At 46.8% G+C, this 19,488-nt stretch overlaps 1 protein-coding gene across 1 annotated transcript in view; it reads right to left on the reverse strand.

Annotated features, from left to right (window-relative positions):
- The window catches only part of BOP1 (BOP1 ribosomal biogenesis factor), a 572,762-nt gene that overhangs the window by 526,031 nt on the left and 27,243 nt on the right, over positions 1 to 19,488 (reverse strand). The window contains exon 2 of the mRNA XM_085604482.1: positions 10,275 to 10,508. Coding sequence (XP_085460608.1) covers positions 10,275 to 10,508 — 234 coding nt within the window. The remainder of the gene's footprint in view (positions 1 to 10,274; positions 10,509 to 19,488) is intronic.

Here is a 19,488-nt window from a genome sequence, read left to right on the forward strand (position 1 = left end):
CTCTGGAGCATACCAGGATGTCACTGGAGAATCGCGTCGATAAAGTCACTTCCGACTTTACGCTTCTTCATGCGGACCACCGTAGATTGGCGGACACAGTTGCCACCCAAGGGCAAAAACTGACGGAGCTGCAGCCGGTCACTCGCAATCACGCTGCTGCTCTACAAGACATGTTAGATCGTATCCATGCCCTAGAGGACAGGGCGGAAGATGCAGAAGGGCACTCCCGTCGCAATAATGTTCGCGCCGTGGGCCTGCCGGAGGGAGAAGAAGTGCGAAACCCAGAGCAATACGTGGAGGACTGGCTACGCGCAGTCATGCCGCCTGGGAAGCTGTCAACCCACTTTGCGGTGGAAAGAGCTCATCGTGTGCCTGCCCAAAAGCCGCTACCGGGAGCCCGGCCGCGCCCATTCCTGTTCAAGCTGCTGAACTACAGAGACAGGGACGCCATTCTCAGGGAGGTGCGTACTATGAATGGTCTTTCCGTGAGCGGCAGTCAAGTGATGCTTTTCCCGGACTACACCGCGCTGGTGCTGCGCCGCAGAAATAATTACATGGCAGTGAAACGCCAACTTCGCGAGCTGGCGCTGCCGTACTCACTGCTGTTCCCTGCTAAGTTGCGTGTGGTGGATAAAGGGAAGACTCATTATTTTGACTCCCCAGTGGAGGTCTGGAACTGGCTAGAGGAGAAGGGACTATGGACGGGGCCGAGGCCGGCTGACCGAGCCCGCCCCAGTAGGAGAGATGGGCGTCGTAAACCATGTAGAATACGCAAGATGCCGGCGTGGTCAGCGGCTCCAACGCCGGAGAAAATGCGGCAGGAGCGTCAAAATGTACTGCAGGCGGTCACAACACTGGCCAGTCCGAGTCAGGCAGACTCATCGGATCAAGAGGAGCGGCCGGAGGTGCTGGTGAGCGGGTCAACGTCACCCTCCCACTCTGAAGCTTTCGGTGGGCCGGTGGTTACCCCACAGACTGCGGATGGTATCCTGGACTGAGAGATGGCCTGGGACTATTGCTCGTGCAAGTATCTCGAAGTTGGTTGATGTACATGGGTGGGGAAGAGGGGGAGTCTGGGCCCTGGAACTAGCCTAGTGGACCTACCGATCTGGGAGGGGGAACTGTTGTGATCACAGCTGCTCGTTCATGTTGGGTCTTCCTGGGGGGGAATAGTAGATGGGAGCGGTTCCCGGGGACTTTGCCTGTACCTCACTAGTCGCACCGCTCACCACTGGGTAACACTCCTTAGCGGCGCACCACACTTGGACGACACACGGGGACAGCGACGGCGAGATTTCATCCACACGCTACTTCCCCCAGGTCACACCCTGACCTAGTTTTCACCCGCGTAGGGTTACGTAAGTTTGGACGGACACACTTGTGCGATTCGCCCCAGCCGTTAAGTAATTGTTATTGTTATGTTGATATTGTTACCTCAGATCACAGCTCCCTTCCTTCACTACAGCGCAAGCCGGCTGTCACCAGCCCCAAGCCCGGTCTCCCCCGCCACAACACAGCCGCGCCATGACACGTGTTAACATTCTTACGTGGAACATACGAGGCATGCACACTCCCACGCAGCGGTATTCCATTTTCACCTACCTACAGCAACACTCAGCCGGCATCGCACTATTACAAGAGACGCACATGACACAGCCAGAGTTAGAGAAGTTGTGAAGGCGCTGGAGAGGCCAAGTGTACGGCACAGTGTACTCGGCACACGCCAGGGGCACCCTTGTGTGGGTGTTCAGTTTGTTAGCGAAGACGTGTCTGTGGACACTGAGGGTAGGTACACACTGGTACGGGGAACGCTGAATGGCCAATCTATACTACTGGCTTCGATCTATGCCCCGAACGTCGACCAAATACCCTTCCTCGCACGACTGTCACTGGCTTGACGCCGCACGCCGCACTCCCCTGGCTGATCGGAGGGGACTTTAACTCTGTCCTAGATGTGCATCTGGACAGGTCGTTCCGTCCGCTCCGTGCGACTTCCGCGGCCCGCGCGTTGGTCGACTGGCTTTCACAGTGGGGGTTGCTGGATTTCTGGCGTGCCCTGTGCCCTGCAGATCGAATTTATTCATATTACTCCACTACACACGACCTACACGTGCGGTTAGATAGGATAGTGGGATCCCCGGTGCTGCTGCCGCTAGTGGCAAACTCAGAATACTTGGGGCACACGCACTCTGATCATAACCCCCTGCGGCTTCAACTTAGCTGGGAGGCGGGTCGTCCTCCCATAACCACGTGGCGACTCCAACCTACGGCGCTGGAGGATCCGGAATTTCGCTCTTCAGTGGAAAACGCGCTCCTCTCCTATTACGAACTCAATGAGGACACAGCGAGGGACGCGCTTAAAGTAGTGATTCGAGGTAATTGTTTAGGAACCACATGGAATATGCGGAGACAGCTAGCGGGGTCGCTTACCCGTCTCGAAGCCCGGCTGCTGCAGCACGAGCGGGAAGGGGAGGGGGGCGGTGAACGAGCACAGCAGTTGGCAGATCTGCGCGCCAATCATGCTGAGCTGCTGGAGCGCCTGAGGTGTCTGAATTACGCGGCACACACGGCCCGCACGCACGCATCGGCTGACAGGGCAGGTCGGCTGCTTGCCTGGCTCTTAAAACAGGAGACCACCAGAACCCCGGTCGCGGCGATACGCACGCCGGAGGGAGAGCTTAGGTGCACCCAACGGGAAATTTATAGGGTCATGGCAGACCACTATACACAGCTGTATCGTGCGCGAGGTTACTGCTCGGGAGATGATCTTGAGCGGTTTATTGTACAGGCGCAACTGTCTGCGGTCACTGCAGAACAGGTGGAGGCCCTCAACTGTCCTCTTACATTGCAAGAGATAGGGGACGCCATATCCTCCATGGCATCAGGGAAAACTCCGGGCCCAGACGGGCTGCCTACGGAGTTCTATAAAACCTACCGAGACCATCTAGTGCCGCACCTCCTCAAGGTGTATAGGGTGGCGGTTGAGGTGGGCGCACTACCTCCCTCGATGCGCGAGGCCTATTTGGTGTCTCTACCCAAGCCGGATCGGGACCCTACGGACCTAGGCTCTTACCGCCCGCTAGCGCTCCTTAACACGGACTGCAAGATCCTAGCTAAGGTATTGGCAGAGCGTTTGGCGCCAGTGGTTTCGCACTTAGTCCACACAGACCAGAATGGGTTTGTGCCAAAGCGCAGTACGTCCTTGAACCGGAGGAGATTTTTTAGGGTGGCGGCAGACAGTACACGAGAGTGGCCCAGGGCAGGCTGCCTAATACTAGATCTGGAAAAGGCATTCGATTGCCTGGAAGGGCGGTATCTCTCGGCGCTTCTGCTGAGATGCGACCTTGGCTTGGGGTTTCTGCAAATGGTGGGTCTCCTCTATAAAGATACTACGGTGCGGGTGCGACTGGGATCGTATATATCCGACGCCATACCGATCTGTAGGGGAACCCGACAGGGATGCCCACTGTCGCCACTCCTGTTCGCTCTGGCGATGGAGCTCCTGGCAGCGACTATACGAGAACAGATGGGGGCTGGCATACCACTGGCGGATGCCGTTCATCAGGTGTCACTCTATGCAGATGACCTGTTGGTGTACGTACGGGACGTCGATGACATTCCACCTCAGCTGGCCCACATTCTGCGTGATTTTACTGCCCTCTCGGGACTTCGGGTGAACGCCAGCAAATCTTGCCTCTACGCGTTCGGCGAGGGGCGACAGGACCCTGGATACATCTTAAATGGCACCAGAGTACAGTGGAGGGGTGACACCTTCCGATATCTGGGACTCCGCATTTACCGTCAACCGGCGGACCTACTAGATGGCAATCTGGGCAGGGCCTTCACGGCCATTAAATCCCAGGTACGCTTCTGGAACACGGTCACGGGTAGAGTGGCGCTGTCCAAATTGGTGATCCTCCCGCAGCTTCTATACTATTTCGCTAACCTACCACTTTACATCCCAGCAGCCTTCTTCACTAAGTTGTCGCAACTCCTTCGGGACCTCATCTGGGGGAATAGCCGACACAGGATGTCCCTTAAGAAACTCTACCTCCCTACGGACCAGGGAGGTTTGGCTGTACCCTGTTTTGAGCATTATTACCTAGCAGCCCAGCTGCAGTGGATAGCGCGCTGGTTCGCGGATAGGGGTCGCGAGGACACTGCGTCCATAGGCCCGCCGTACACACTTGAGCAGTTGTTGGTGCTCTTCCACCCAGCCTCAAGAAGTGCAGTCCCAGCCCCGCTCCTCCTTGCGGTGGCGTATCGCTGTTTCCGCAGGAGCCTATTCCTTACTCGGCACGTGCTCCCGTATGCGCCAGCGCTGCCATTGGAAGGCACCCCCAGTGGGATGGGACCGCTAACCTCCCTTGCACTCACACAGTGGCGAGAGGCAGATATTCAGACTCTAGGAGATCTGTTCCGGGACGGAGCGCTCCTTTCGTGTGACTTGCTTGTGGAGGAGGGAGGACTACCGCCCGGACAATTCCTGACTTATCACTCCTTAGTTAGGACTTTGGTTGCTAGGTGGGGAGACATGGCCGTGGAGCCCAGCCAGCACCTTACTATACAGTACTTGCACGTCATGGGACGGGGCTGCCGCATGATTCGGTGGTTTGCGGCATCATTGAGGACGCACACTGCGATTACCCTAGAGCCGCTTAGGCACAAATGGGAAGTGGACCTGGGGAGGCAGCCGACAGATAAGACTGGGAACGCATACTGAAAGGCCCGGTGCGTATACCTAGAAACATGCGCCTCCGACAGATACAATTATTCTTCATACATAGGGCATATCTCACTCCCGCGGTTCTTAACAGTTACTCCCGCCACACGGACGCAAGGTGTCCTAGATGTGCTGAATCGGGGGCCGATCTCATACACATGCTGTGGGGCTGCTGCAAATTACATTCCTACTGGCGTACAATTCATGACTCCTTGCACACTATAACGGGACGGGATACATCATTTGACTGGGTGGTCTACCTACTGCATCACTTTCGCAGGACACAGGCAACTAAGGTGATGTCTAGGTTTCTGGATTTAGGGCTCGCGGTCGCAAAGCGCCTCATAACCAGGAGGTGGAAGGCGCAGGACCCGCCTCATCCACAGGCGTGGAGGCACTCGCTTGCTGCATGGGCCGGAGTGGAGGGAACTGCCATCAGACAGGAGGAGACACTAGGGTTGAGGAAGATGCCCATAGCCGCGCAGTGGGAAGAGCTACTTCAGGCGCTCAGGCATGCTGAGGAGGGAGATGGGAGGGATGAGCAGGTGGGGGGAGGGGTCGACGCCACGATGGGCAACAGGAGATCCGTCAGAGTGATCTCGTAGGGTTCCACGCACAACTTACACCTCAATTGAGCGATGTGGGAATACGCATCTAAACGCAAGATTATGTGCCGCATGTTACTCACTACACACCATCAGGGAAGTGGGGGACTACACGGGGGGCAGGGACGGTGATAGGAACAACGGAGCTGGTCTACTTTTGAGGTGGTTGAGGTTTTCTATGTTTGTTTCATTATTGTTTTTGGAAAGTAGCTATGGATTCGGCTGAGGGACTCAACGGGGTATCCTGACGTGCTCCTGTGGGGGAATGAAGGGCTGCACTTATCAAAGTTTAAGATTTGTGCCCCATTAGGGGATCAGTACACCTGGGTAGAGTTTCCATGCTGCGACCCAACTATGTTCCTATCAGTGAACCGAATTTTTGTATTTGTGTTGGGAAAAATTAATAAAAACAGATGATAAAAAAAAAAAGAAGGTAAGTCACTAGAGAAGGTGTGTCGAGATCTTAAGCAGCATGGATGTGAGGACAAGATATCCCTCTGTCCCTTATCCCCAACATTTCTCCTGGCTAAAAGCAAGCCACAGGAACAAAAAGGAGGGGGGGAAATGATATCATGAACACTTGCATCCAGCGAAGCTGAGAGTGTGGAGTAAGGGCACATACAGCCCTTGGTGGAAGACTCGAGAACAGCCCGAGTTTGAGCAGGGCTGACCCGGAGCTCCAATGTGCCCCGGGGACGCAAGGTCAGTGGACAGCCCTCGTTTCAATGAGAAAGGACACTGGGGGAGGAGGCTATATAGGTGGAAATATGAAGGGGCTACATGTGTATCACGAACCTCCCCTTACACAGAGCCACGTCAAGGGGCAGTTCATGACGGACGAGAGAGCAAGAAGCTACCAACACCTTTCTAATGTTTAAATAGCGTCATTTGAGGTGGACAATTTTTTCACCGTGATTTTTCTCTCAGATTGAAGTACATCTGGAAATGTAACAATTAGGTCAAACAAACCAGACAAGTAAAAGGCTCCGTTTGCTAAAGGTTGATGGACAGTTGATACCTACAGAGGGATTGTAGCGCAGTTGTCTTCTACCTCATAATGCAAATGTTACAAATGGAAATTCCTGCCCCACAAGTCAGCTGGCATCTGTCGCGGAGTGCAGCTCACATCAGGCAAGCACTAGGAGCTCTGCTCAGCGGGGGTCACACACCATACACAAACACAAACGTAGCATTTTCTCTTCAGAGTTTATTGGCTCCAACTTGGGTAGGACTCAAAAGGGGTTTGTGCACAACACAATGTAAGGCACAAGACAAATATTTACAGAATATTAAGTGCATCCATGTTTTTGTTTAAAAAAAGCTCATTTTGGGAGGTCTGGTCTACTTAAGGTCTCGGTGCTGCCCCACCTACGTATAAAAGGTAACCCAAAGAGTGCTCTTCTGTCCTCTTACTTGGCATCTGATGTCCCTCGAGTGTCCCTCAGGCAAGGAAGCCCCAAGTGGTGAAACAGCACTGCAGCCGAGGTGAGAGCGCTACACCTTGCGGCTAGAACCGGGACCAGCAGGTGGCGCTCGGACACCTGCCACAGATGCACCGTGGGACTGTACTCCAGTTGGGTTGGAGACCCTGCAGAGAACTGGGCGGTGGCATGGACTGGCCTGTTGCTTCTTTCAGTGAGAGCAGCCTGGACTTCAACAGAAACGCAGTGAGTTAGATGAACGTTTTGGAGGCCCACATCAGGAAGGGTCTCAATCCGGTAAAGAAACCAGAATGTATCGTCCAAACAAGGATCTAATGAAATCTTGTAACATGAACAAGGCTACGAGTTACTTAGGACCAGCAATTACCAAATGCACACAGTGTGGAAAAAAAGTTTGAGTTCCAAGACGTAGAAATACAAGGTATTTGCCTCGAACACCAGTTCTGAAATGTATTAGCTTTCCCAGAGTAACATTCTTGCATCTCCTGCCACCTTGTGGCTAACTCTGGAACAGGTATTTAAAAAAACAAAATGGAAAAACTTCTGGGCATCTTCAGTGGAATGTTCTGTAATTAGACCATGATGACTTGTACAGGAACCCAGTAATTCACATAGATTCAAGGCATTTGTTTTTGTGTTTTTCTGGCTGTAGATTTCTCGTCAGGGGAGAGGGTTAATTGTTTGGGCCCTTGGTAGAGCGGATCTCGGATTCAAGTCTCCCCACCCACACCTGACACGATGTTTTTTTATACTGAGTTGTAAGGTCCCCAATCCATGGCAGAACAGCCCGGGGCTGCTCCGCTTCCCATTTCATCGATTCTGCTAGATTCTAGGTCTCCCTTGTCTGGAGACTCGTGCCCGCAGTCCACGGATATGTGCCTCACCATGACTGTGCACGCTGCTCTCCAGCAGACTGCTGGACTCCCCTGGAGATGGCGGTCCCCACCATGGCTTCTCCTTTGAGCATCGGCGACTGCCCAGTCATGGCATGGCTTCGGTTTGGAGGCAGCGAATGGTGGTTTTACTAGTACAAGTCTTTGTCCTCCCAGCCTACAGGAGACGCTGTTCTCAGTTCACGTTCTGTCCTCAGGAGCAGAACAACACATGCTCCCACCTCTAGCCTCTTAACCCACCCAGGAGGTGATGGAGAACACAGAGGAAAGTTTGAGAAGAGACTGTTCTGTGTTGGGATTCTCCAACCCCGACTGCACAGCTCATGGTCTATAGCCCACTATTCAACCAATGCAAAGCCATCAATCAGGCATAGGAGGAGGAGATCATCTTGGGAACAGCCCCCCATCGACAACACGGCAGGGACATTCACCACACCACCCTATGTCCCCACAGCTCCACCCTTAAATGGACAACATCCAGCCCCTTCTGACTGGCTGGACAATTAGATGTTAAGGAGTATTAACAGGGTCGCTGCAATTATGTACTTTTCGCATAATCATGGGTCTGCTGTTTTGCCACATAATCCATCATCTGAAGATTTTAAGAAGCAAAAAATTTGCTTCTAGCTGTAACGGTTCAAAAGTTACTAAAAATCGCAGCAACACGTGTTGCCGTGCAGTCAAACGGCCTTTGCTAAGGAGGACTTATCACCTTCCTATTGCTTATTGCTATATTTGGGTGTTAAACTGAGGTTCAACAGGTGTAAAAAAAAATGACAAAACAATGAAGTAAGACTACCAGACAACGTGCCGTATTACGCCGCATTTAATTTCCTTTTCTGGTCTCATAAATTAACCCTGCCGCATAATTTGGCCCTCTTATCATCACATAATTCCAGTGGCCCTGGGTATCGAGTTGTGTCTTATTTAACTCAGACTGATTAACTCTCATCGCCTCCTTGAGCGAGCCTTCAGCTGCTTGGTCTCGTTACCACAGAGTCAAGATCTAACAAGGGTCCCTTGGTTATGTCAGTTTGGGGATTAATTGTATTGCGGCCCCAGAGCAGTGCGGTCAACAAATACATTTGAAGCCGGATAACCATGTCTTACCAACATTTTGTTGGAGAGCCCTTCTTTTGTTGCTTAACTAAGCTCGTGTTTAAAAAGGCCCTTCTGCCACAGTCCAATCTAATCGGCTCCTTGGAAAGCCTCGACTGTCGTGCAGAGTGGGCTACAGGTGGGGTCTCTGAATGCTGCCCTGTTTTTCATCGTTTCCATTCTTCTGTAAAGCTTCCTGTATGCACGGGCAGTGACCACAGAGGTTCCCCAGGGATCCCACTTTCTATCTTTTTTCAAATTTATTTTTTAATTAATTTATACTAGTCTTTTAAGGGAAACACATATTACTCTCAAGAGGGAGTGCGACACAGACCCATGTTACAATTATAAAATGCCCCAATGCAAAAAATAAATGAAAATATTTAAAAAAGAGCAATCTTTATTATCTTTAATTTCTAGTCAAACAAACCATAACATTTCTCTAATCCTAGAATACAGCCCCCTTTCCCTTCTTGTATCATCCCAGTCACTTTCTAGTAGGTTCTTCTGCCAATGTTCCAAAATTCAAAAGGCAAGAAGCAGCCTGTGGGGGGTTGGGACTCGAAGTGATGGTTTTCCACCATTGGTTACACTCAATCTCGCTAGGAGGCAGATTCCAGTCCAAGCTCATCTCCAGAAATGATGGCTTTCTAGGCTTTGGTTAATGTTTCCACTGTCATCATGCACTTCACGAATTCACACGTTCGGTTAAGTGACGTTTGGTGCATCAAAATAAAAAAACAATAGGGGTTAACAAATTGATACACATTTCCTTGCTTTTCTCTACAGAGCCAAAATGTCACCGATAAAGTGCTGCACAATGCTCGCATACGTGTACACGGAAAGGAGTTCACGATTGACAGTTGCAGCAAAAACATCAGGAGAGCAAAAAAAAAAAAAAAGGATTATGTGCATTTAGTTGCCCGCTATCCAACCTCTTGCAGAGTTGAAGAACCCCGCTGAGTTCAGCTTTACCTGCATTTCCCTTAAATTTCACCATTATATATCTAGATACATATATATATATACACACACACACAAAGAGAAAAACACTAGGCCAAGCTGAAGAAAGAGCTTGTGCCCCAGCTTACCCCTATACCTTTCTTTCAGTACACTGCAATGAGGCCAAAGGCTCATAGTAGGACATGGCAGCCCTGGGGTTGGTTCAGTAAGTGGTCTATAGATTCTACCCACCACTCTACCAGTCGCCGCTGCTGTGCCCTCCTTAAGTTTTTTGAGGTCCAGTGATCCTTGCACAGTCATAAATGTATTTAAATGGCACCACATTGACAGCAATTAATAGTCACAGGTACCATCATATACAAAGCACTCCCCTGGTCTTCCTATCCGACTTTGATAGAACTGGGGCCGTTTAGACCTGCTTGCGTGTCGGCCTAAAAAGGCTTTCTTAACCTCAACAATGAAATCATAAGCGAGATGATGTGTGAATACAGACACTCCACGCAACCCACGATGTTCTGCCGATGAAGGAGTTAACTCGCCCAACACTTACCCGCAGCTTCGGCAAACTGGGAGAGGCTTTCCCCTTCTCCCCCTCTCTCTCAACCCCACTGTCCTCATCTTCAGGTGGAAAGGAACCATCAATCTTAGAGTCGCTTTCGCCATCTTCAGCATCACTGCTGTCACTGCCAGAGTCCTGGAGGCCGGAATAGACACTCTCCTCGCTGTCACTCAGATCACTCTGAGAGTCGCTCCCGCCAGGGTGCACAGGGCTGAAGAGAGGCAGCTGAAAGAGACAGGGGAGTCCACGTCATGATCGAGATACTCAAGTGAGAGCCTTCTTGCAAGTGTGCGACAGAGCCATGCAATTACAGGTAATGAAGGAGCAGACCACTCTGGATTGTACCAGTCTATCCCTCATCACAGCTGGGGTCATCCGCCTTCTCTCAATTGCATTTGGCAAAGATTATGCTCCAACAAAATGGAAAGTTAAGTAGCTCTGCTCCTTACTCAGCAGAAACTAAATGAGCAAAAAGCCACCAAACATTCTCTCCGTCTGCGACAACCTCCCCTGGAAGAGATGTCACTCTAGCAGTGGGAGAGTCAACAAACGTGGAGCTATGGAATTAGATTTGAAGGCATCACCGCTTAAGCAGCACAGATTTGACAAAACCTCAGATGATTTGATAGCATAAATGCAAAACAACAATCCATGCAAGAGATTCCCAGAAACTAAAAGAGCATCAGGGATAAGCTTATTCCAGATGAATATATACATTTTCTGTAGTAGGACACCATTGAGGATTGAGGCGTCTGTGCCAGACGACGAATAGGAGAGCACCTTTCAGTCTGAAACGCAACCAGAATCGAAGGTTCCTGGAGATGCCATTCTCTGCAATTTTAAAGTCAAAGGCTTGAAGACAGGAGGAAAATAAAATCACTTCCTGGCTCACTATTTTTTAAGTGAAAACATAGCCAAGAGATTGCAGTGCCTTTATCAGCACTTACCAACACCACAGTCCACCCTTCGGCAAGGAGGAACCCAAGCAGCATTGTTACACTAAATAAATAACTGCGTGAGAGTGGCCAAGTCTGGTGGACACAAGCAATGCTTTCCATATCACTGGAAATCTAAAGAAACACAGTGGCTCCAAAAGGAGATGTAAATTAGTGGTAGGGATCCTCCCACAGATACGTATACACTCTAATCTCAGTATACAAAAGCCACAAGATCTTCCGATTCACAACTCAATATTATTTTGGCATATGGGGTTTATAGACAGAAAATGGTGCAGATGGCACAGTGCATTGTGAACAAGTTCTAAACCCTACAAATGCGAGTAGAAAGAAGCTGCAAAAGTGTGGCCAAAAAGGGTAGCACTGACAACAAGCGATGAGGATTAACCTAATCTGCAAAGTACTTATAAGTATATATGATGAACGGCTCAATAGGTTTCCTACGGAAATGGTAAATACAACTATAATGTAATTAGGTACATAAACCTCTTAGTGAGAGTTGACGGGCAAGTTCAAGAATACCCGTCAATCTTAAGTGAAATTAATAGTAGAAATCCGATCTGAATAAATCACAACATGTATCGGCAAAACTGACAATCAGTTGAAATTAGTTTTTTCACAATATGTGTTAAGGAATTCCAAATAATCCAACAATGGTTTCAAAATTTGTTGTCATACCTTTGCAAATAGTGAATTATGTGGATTTAATTTTTTAAAGAGTGGAAAAGACACATATCAATGAGAAGTATAGGAGGTACATATAAATTAGATCTGCATCATGGGGATGAATGACAATCTCTCGTGTTAAGGTCAACAGTTTTGAAGGCCAAGGACAAATCAAGTACAGTAACAAAACGGTCATTTCAATATTTACACCAAACATTCTGAGGACATTCTCATCCACCTGTCATTTCTGTACCGTAATCCGTGCAGAAACCTCATCAGTATTCACACAGGAGACTGTTTGCCTCCAGGTAGTCATCCAGGTGGGAGGCTGCACAATTTACCATGTCTTTAGATACAATTGGGGAGGGGGGTGGGGTTGGGGTTCTGTAAAAAAATAGGACCGGTATTTTCTGGTTGGTTTATATCATCTAAATATAATTGTATCAGGAAACCGGCTTGATTAATTTTTTGAAAGTTGGAAGCCCACTGCATTTTCAAGTATGCAATATATAGCCTGATGGTTCCTTGTGAAAAATCTGGTTTTGGAACCAGTCTTGAAATATGACCAAACAGGAGAGATGGTGAGTTAATAGGAGTCGGTTAGAAGGGAAAGTGTTTTGCTTAATAACGTTGAATTTGGAGTAAAAGATCTCAGTAATGTTGATACAAACTTCTTAGTGTATGTCTAGATGGTTTCCCTTTATACACATATGAAATATTTCTCATTCTAAGAAGTTCCTTGGATCCATCTTTTCCCACACTCATCTGGGACTTAAATGATGGTAGATACTTAAATCTTTTTAAAAGCGGGTCCGATTTCAGTTTTGGTTGGTTTTTTACCCCACAGGTATTAAGTCCCAAAAGCAAGGCTATCTGTAACAAAGCTGGGTCCCGCAGATAGAGGGGTATTCATTTACACCAACACAAAGAACAATTTTTCAGCTAAAACTCTGTCAGAAAGAAGAAATTGGATAATTTAACTTAAGACTAAAGTCATGTTTGGAGTCTGTTAAAGCAGAAGAGCACTAAATGGTTAATAAAAAATTGAGAATTAAGTTTCAGTTGTCGATTAAGCATAGTGAAGAGAGAGCTAAAGTCTCAATGGGCTGTACAGCTAGGCTCTCCGATAGGCCTTGGAGACCCTTAGGTAATCTCTCAACTCTAAGCCACGAGGGAGAGACCTGTCAATGTATGTAGATCTGAAATTCGGAATCCCACATTCAATGGACCGGAAACGACAGTAAGGTTTATAGTGTCTCATGTCTGTCCCATTACGGCAATCAGACTCAAGCAGAATTTGTCTCATTGTTTGCAAAGAAAGCAACTGTCAGGCGCAACTGGTTTGCAAATGGCGTTTTGACAAAAAGAACATCTAGGATAGAATCCATTTGTGAAGAGGTGTAACAGAATGTATTAATGGTTTTAATAGCTTTACATAAATAAAACGTTGGTGGAATTAAAAACTTAACACAGGTGCAGGCACATCATATATACATTTGATCAGCTGAACTTCTCAGAAGCACACATAGCCATGTTAAACCAGGTATCATTGTGACTCACTAGAAACAAACAGATTGCATGGGGTTTCATCCAGCCTGGTCGTCTGAATGTCCCTCCATGTTTGATGTCAAGTCTTTCACTTTGGCACTTCTTAGCATCTACTCAATATTTTCCTCCTCCACACAAGTACAAAAAGAATTAACACTGAACCCAGCTCTAAACTGAAGCCGGAGGGGCTCTGACCCGACGCAGAAGTAACACCAGCAGTTCACATCACCACAGCTCAAAATGCTCCAACGAGCCCGCATTCTGAAGCTTGAAGCAAGAAGCCTACATCAGTGCAGAAGTGCTCGAATCAAGTATGTGTGACAGCAAAGGCATTTAGTACCCTCTATGCACCCATCCTTGTACCTCAGTGGGACGCACTACGCTACTTGGGTCATTGCAGAGAGTTTTCCATCAAGTTCGCCCAGTACCCATATCAAAGGTGATCATCGACTGCACCAGTGAATAGTGTAGTGAAACTGATGCCCCCATTATCAGAAATGATATAGTCCCAAGTGTTGGATGTCCCAAAGGCTTTCAGAAACAGCAAAAATAATTGATGGACAGAATGCAGAACAATTTCATACATTCACACCAGTACAGAGATCTGGGCCTAAATCCATCGTTTTTTTTGCTCCTCATAAAATTAAAGTTTGAACCCAGCCATATGCAAATCAGTCTTGACCGTGCTCCCTAAGGGAACAGTCCAGACCGAACTGCCAGGTCAGGTCTTCCATGGACTGGAAACAAGCATCATCTGTGCGCTGGGTATGCCCAGACGTGGGTCCAGGGCCCACTGTGCCACTGGATTCAAGCTAGCCTGGCTATGGTGATGCCCCGAAACTGGTCCCAGGATGCTTGTTTCTGGTCCAGGGAGGACATGGAAAGGCAGTGATGGAGCGGGTAAAATATTTTCTTTTTATATACCCAATCCATTTATATATGTTTTTATTAAAATGATTAACGATTAATTATAATAATTAATAATTGATGTGAAAGAACTAAACCAACCTTATTAACAGAAAGAATACACGTGGGAATGCATTTGCATGGCTAAAATAATAGGTGAACTAAGTTTGTATGCATATTAAAAAACGATAAATGTTGCTTGAGTAATGTTATTGTGATTTGCACTTTAATAAACCAGCATTAACGGCTTTGAATGTTGCATATGGCTAGATAAATGCATACACATAAGGGTATTAGCAAGGGAATAACACTGTTTTAATCATTTCTATGCATTAATTACGATTTTGTGTTTCTTTGCTTAAAGTTGACCATTCTGGCCTACCAAAAGATGGCCGCCGACTGAAACCTAACTAAAGTACATTACATCACCATTTGAACAATGGAGAAAGGCGCCTGCACTGACTACGTTCGTGTCCCTTGGGTGACCTGTCAGACCATGCCCATGAAGACTACCCTGGTCGAGGTGCCAATGCCCCTGAACGTGAAGAAAATGTTACAATTGGGAATATGAACTGTCGAACCCGACCTAGTTTGAACGAACTGATACATTTAGAACCACGGATTATTCTTTCCCATACATTTGCTTTGAGACTCCTTCCGCATGGGAAAATTTGAAAAGGTTTCCTAATGTACTGAGATGTATTTGAATTCAGCCAATCGTATTCCTGGGAAATGAGAAAATGTAACTTTGATATGTAAATTTTAGTATAAATATTAGTAGACTAGAGAGGGAATATGTCACGCCATTTATTCAGAAGCTACTGACGGAGAATCGATGATCAGAGATCCTTATGCTGACGGAGAGGACGGTGACTTTATATGATAAACGAGAACTGACGAATTTGCCGAGGACCAGTTCTGACTTAGAAAACGACAATTAGCCAGAATAGGTAAATATGACAAAAGATGATATTGCATTATTAGGATTTAACCTGCATTTAAATTAGATAAAAGAAAGAAAATCATTATTTGAATTACTGTGTCGGGTGATTATTTCATTGAAATGTTTATTGATTAGTTTGAGAGTTAAAGTATCATTGAACTAAATAACAACTAAATGATTCGATCGACCTATTGATGGAGGAATTGTTAGGGTGATTCAGGAGAAGGGGTTTTCCTCTATCAAGGAAACAGTTGTGGTTCGGAATTGATGTCCCTTTGTAGGCACGGATAGATTGAGAGAATGAATGTTGGTGTTATGGGCCCCACCAGCGTATGATGTGTGTATGTGCGTGTGACTGAGAAATCATTCTGTCCGTGGAAGTAAGGGGAAAGTGAATAACCCGAACTGCACCAGTATTTCTGGTAGCTAGAGATGGTTTTTATTGTTTTGGTTTAATGATTTGGCATGTATATAGCTTATCGATTATTGATTGGTATTGATATATGTACTAACACTATATGTTGAAGTCATATTGAGTTTTATGTTGTCTGTACGGCTTCTGGGATGTAGGAAGTCGGGAATTGGTAACAGTTCCGTAACAGAGCAGAGGTAAGTGCTGCTCTGGGGAAAGACGAGATTGTGGTTGCCCGTAGGTACACAGGAGAAACGTGTGACTATTGAAGTTGCACGACGCATTGTCTGGGTTCGATTCGGTAGCATCGCCGGGTGTTACCATTAGTGATATTTTCTGTGTGAGAAAGGTGTGAATGATAGCATAGGGTTACCTGTGAAATTTTGGTCTTAGGTACCAGGAAACCAATTGGCATACCGATAACGCTTATCACTGAAAAGGTAGCAGGTGTTCTCTGAGCTTGTTAGAAGGACAAAGTAGAGGTAAGCGCTGCTTTGTTAACGTATGTCAAAATTCTGTAGTAGGACAGACTGTTCGCTGTTCTCGGAAAAGACAGGATTCTGTGTGAATGAACTACATTTTCTTGAGTGAAAGTGCGTGAATGAAATAGCATTCGGGTTAATTGCGAAACTCTGGGTTTATTTCTCAGGAGCATTGCGTTTCCAACCATGTGTTTTAAATCTGGAGAAACAGTTAATTGATACTTGATAGAAGGGTGAAGTAGAGGGATGTGCTACTTTATCAACGGAAGTAACGATTCTGTAGTAGGGCAGAGGTAAGCGATTCTCGTGGGAAAGGTCTTTTGCTATTCTGTGGTTAGCGAAGCAGACAATGGAGATGTTTGTATGTTGTAACTAACAGTATTGTAAAATTGAAACAAAGTCTACTGAGTAGTTTTGTAAAGGAGGGGTAGACTGAAGACAGGAGTCGGGAGCAGGAGCTGCTGCAGCGACTGCTGACGTCAGAAAGACCGCGCTGGGATTGGACAGCCAGTCAGAGGTGTAAAACGCTCTGGATTGGTACGTCAGTGTAAAACCGCGCTAGGATTGGAGAAGCAGAGGGTGACGTAGACGCTCCAGGATTGGTGCGTTAGTGTGAGTCGCGCAGGGATTGGAGATTGTGACAGTGACGTAGACGCGCCAGGATTGGTGCGTGAGTGAGAGTCGCGTTGCTATTGGACTAAAGATCGTACAGTTGCAGAAAAGACTAAAGGGTTTACGAGAGAAAAGAGGATGTATTATCATTCACCCGAGAAAAAGAAGAAATCCTTGTTTAGTAAAATAAAAGGATGGTTTGTGAAAGACAAAGAGATGGTGACTAGGGAAGAACAGTTACTTCCGCCGACGAAAACACCCGCATCCTTCATGGTTGCGAAATATAGGTACCATACTTTCATTTGGTTAGATAATTGGGCGAAGTATACAAAGGACGACGGAGTTTTAGCGTTTCCAGAAAATGGTTCCTTTAATTTGGCAATATGAAGTAATTTACGGGAGGGGATGATGAGCTTAGATACTCGACCTAGACCTACGCAATTCGAGGCTTTGACAGAGTGGGAAGATGAGATGCATGAGCGAGAAAAACAGAGAAATGGCAGTAGATTATAGATATATGTTCGGACGGCCAAATGATCCTGAAACTCAATGTGATCGAATGAGAAGGTGGCGAGACGCAAGTATGACTGAAGGACTGTTTCCCGTAAGAACTGCAGGGGAAAGTGAGGGAAGGAAATGCATAGAGAACAAGCGTAATGTAGAACCCAGAAGGTATGGAGCAAATGAAATAGAAGATGATGTCCTAGATGATATGTTTTACGAAAGTCCACCCCCGTACAGGCAGGAATCAGAAACTCCAACCGCAGGTACACCAGTGAGGGAAACTCTGCGAATCATTAAGACAGAAGTTACGACTCCAGAGGTAAAGAGAAGGAATTCTCTTAGGGAACGAGAGATGGAAAATAAGGTAGAGAGTGAAAATTCGAGGGAACTAGCGAAAACCACGTTAGAACTGACAGAGAAAATAAGAGAATTGACTAAAAATCTAGAAGCAGTTATGCCCATTTTTGAGAAGCAGAAAGATAGTGAGCATGGTCTAACAGTTCCGTATGTGAACAATAGACAAGCGGAACAGCCCCTGATGAGAGCAAAAGAGAATCCTTGGAGACACACCATGAGTGAAGGTGAACTACATGTGTCAAATAACCCATTTTATAATCCTGATACTGTAGAAAGAAGCAGAATGGTAGGGGGACCAATATTAGAACCACAGAGACTGACAGAACCAGGGAATGTAGAAAAGTCAGTGGGTAGAACTACAGACGAATTGAGCGAATGGCTGAAGGGCTTGCAAGGTGAAAAGAAGGAATCCCAAACCATTGATGTGGCAAAATTATGCATGGTGTTAGAAGAATTAATAGTTGGGACAATTGCCACAGAAAAGCTGAAAAATTACCAGGATGAGGAATTGTTATTCCTGTGTAAAAGTATCACTTGGAGAGCCAAGAATTTACATGACAGACTAGCAGAAATACCAAGTGAAATGGGAATTGACATGGACAAGGTAAAAGCTTTACAGAAGCATTACCGAGTGGATTTCACGGAAAAGGATATTGAAAATCTGAACACTGCAGGACGAATAGGGCAGATTAAGGACATGATCACAGTGTTGAGGAAATGGGGAGATGTGGACAAATGGAAAAGCAGGTGGTATAGGAAACGGGATGATACCTCAGACAGAACTTTTCCAGCATTTCCTGTGAGAGAAAAGGAAAAGGTAAAGGTAGTGACAGAATTTCCCATGAGAGAGATTCCAGGAGGGGGATATGTGCATGTCCCATGGACAAGAAAGGACATTTTGTCATTTACAAATGACTTCCCTCGTTTGCGAGAAAAGCCAGTCGAGTGGTACAGACAGGTAGACAGATTTGTTAAGTTGTCGAAGGTACTGTGGATTGATCTAAATAGCCTATTTGACATAATAGTGCCAGCAGACTTATGGGCAGAATGCAAAATAGTCATAGATTGGCCAACTAAAGAGTACCCTAGAGATCCCAAAACAGGAGCACCAGACCCTGAGGTAATGAAGAAATATGAACAAGTTATGGTGTTTTTGAAAAACAAAGTGCCTCCCAAAGAAACAGACTGGGTTAAAATAGATCGAACACATCAAGAAGCGAAAGAATCAGTTCATGCTTACTATGAAAGGCTAATATTAGCTTTCAAACAGTTTAGTGGAGATGACAATCTGAGAGAAAAGGATCCAAGTCATTTTGTGTACAGATTTGTGTATGGTTTGCGTCCCGAAATTGGGGAAATGATAAAGCAGCATACAGTAGACTGGCAAAGCAAGAAAATAGATGAGATCCTAAGGCATGCTAAATACTTTAGTGATGAGATTGAGGCAAAGCAGCGAAAACTAAACGAAAAGGCAATGTGGGCTCAAGTGAAAGTCGCAGAGAGACAGGAAGCTCAGCTGGTTGAACAAGCCAATAACCCAGGCAATAAACCGAGATTTGGCCCAGGAAAAGGAAAGGGTAATATAGAAGAAGCTAAAAAGAAGTTTCCATGCCACAATTGCGGAAGGTTAGAGCATTGGAAATCAGAGTGTAAATATCCACCAAGTACTAAAGTACTAATAATGAAAATCCATCATTGAATCCACAGGTGCAGTGTGAGGTGAGTGGCCCACCGCAGCAACAGCAGAAGGCTGTTAATCCACAGAATCAGGTGCCAAAACCGCCATTATCGCAAAGCAGGAACACCCAAAGATATAGCA

Source organism: Triturus cristatus, chromosome 5_1, assembly GCF_964204655.1.
Source record: "Triturus cristatus chromosome 5_1, aTriCri1.1, whole genome shotgun sequence".
NCBI classification, from domain to species: domain Eukaryota; kingdom Metazoa; phylum Chordata; class Amphibia; order Caudata; family Salamandridae; genus Triturus; species Triturus cristatus.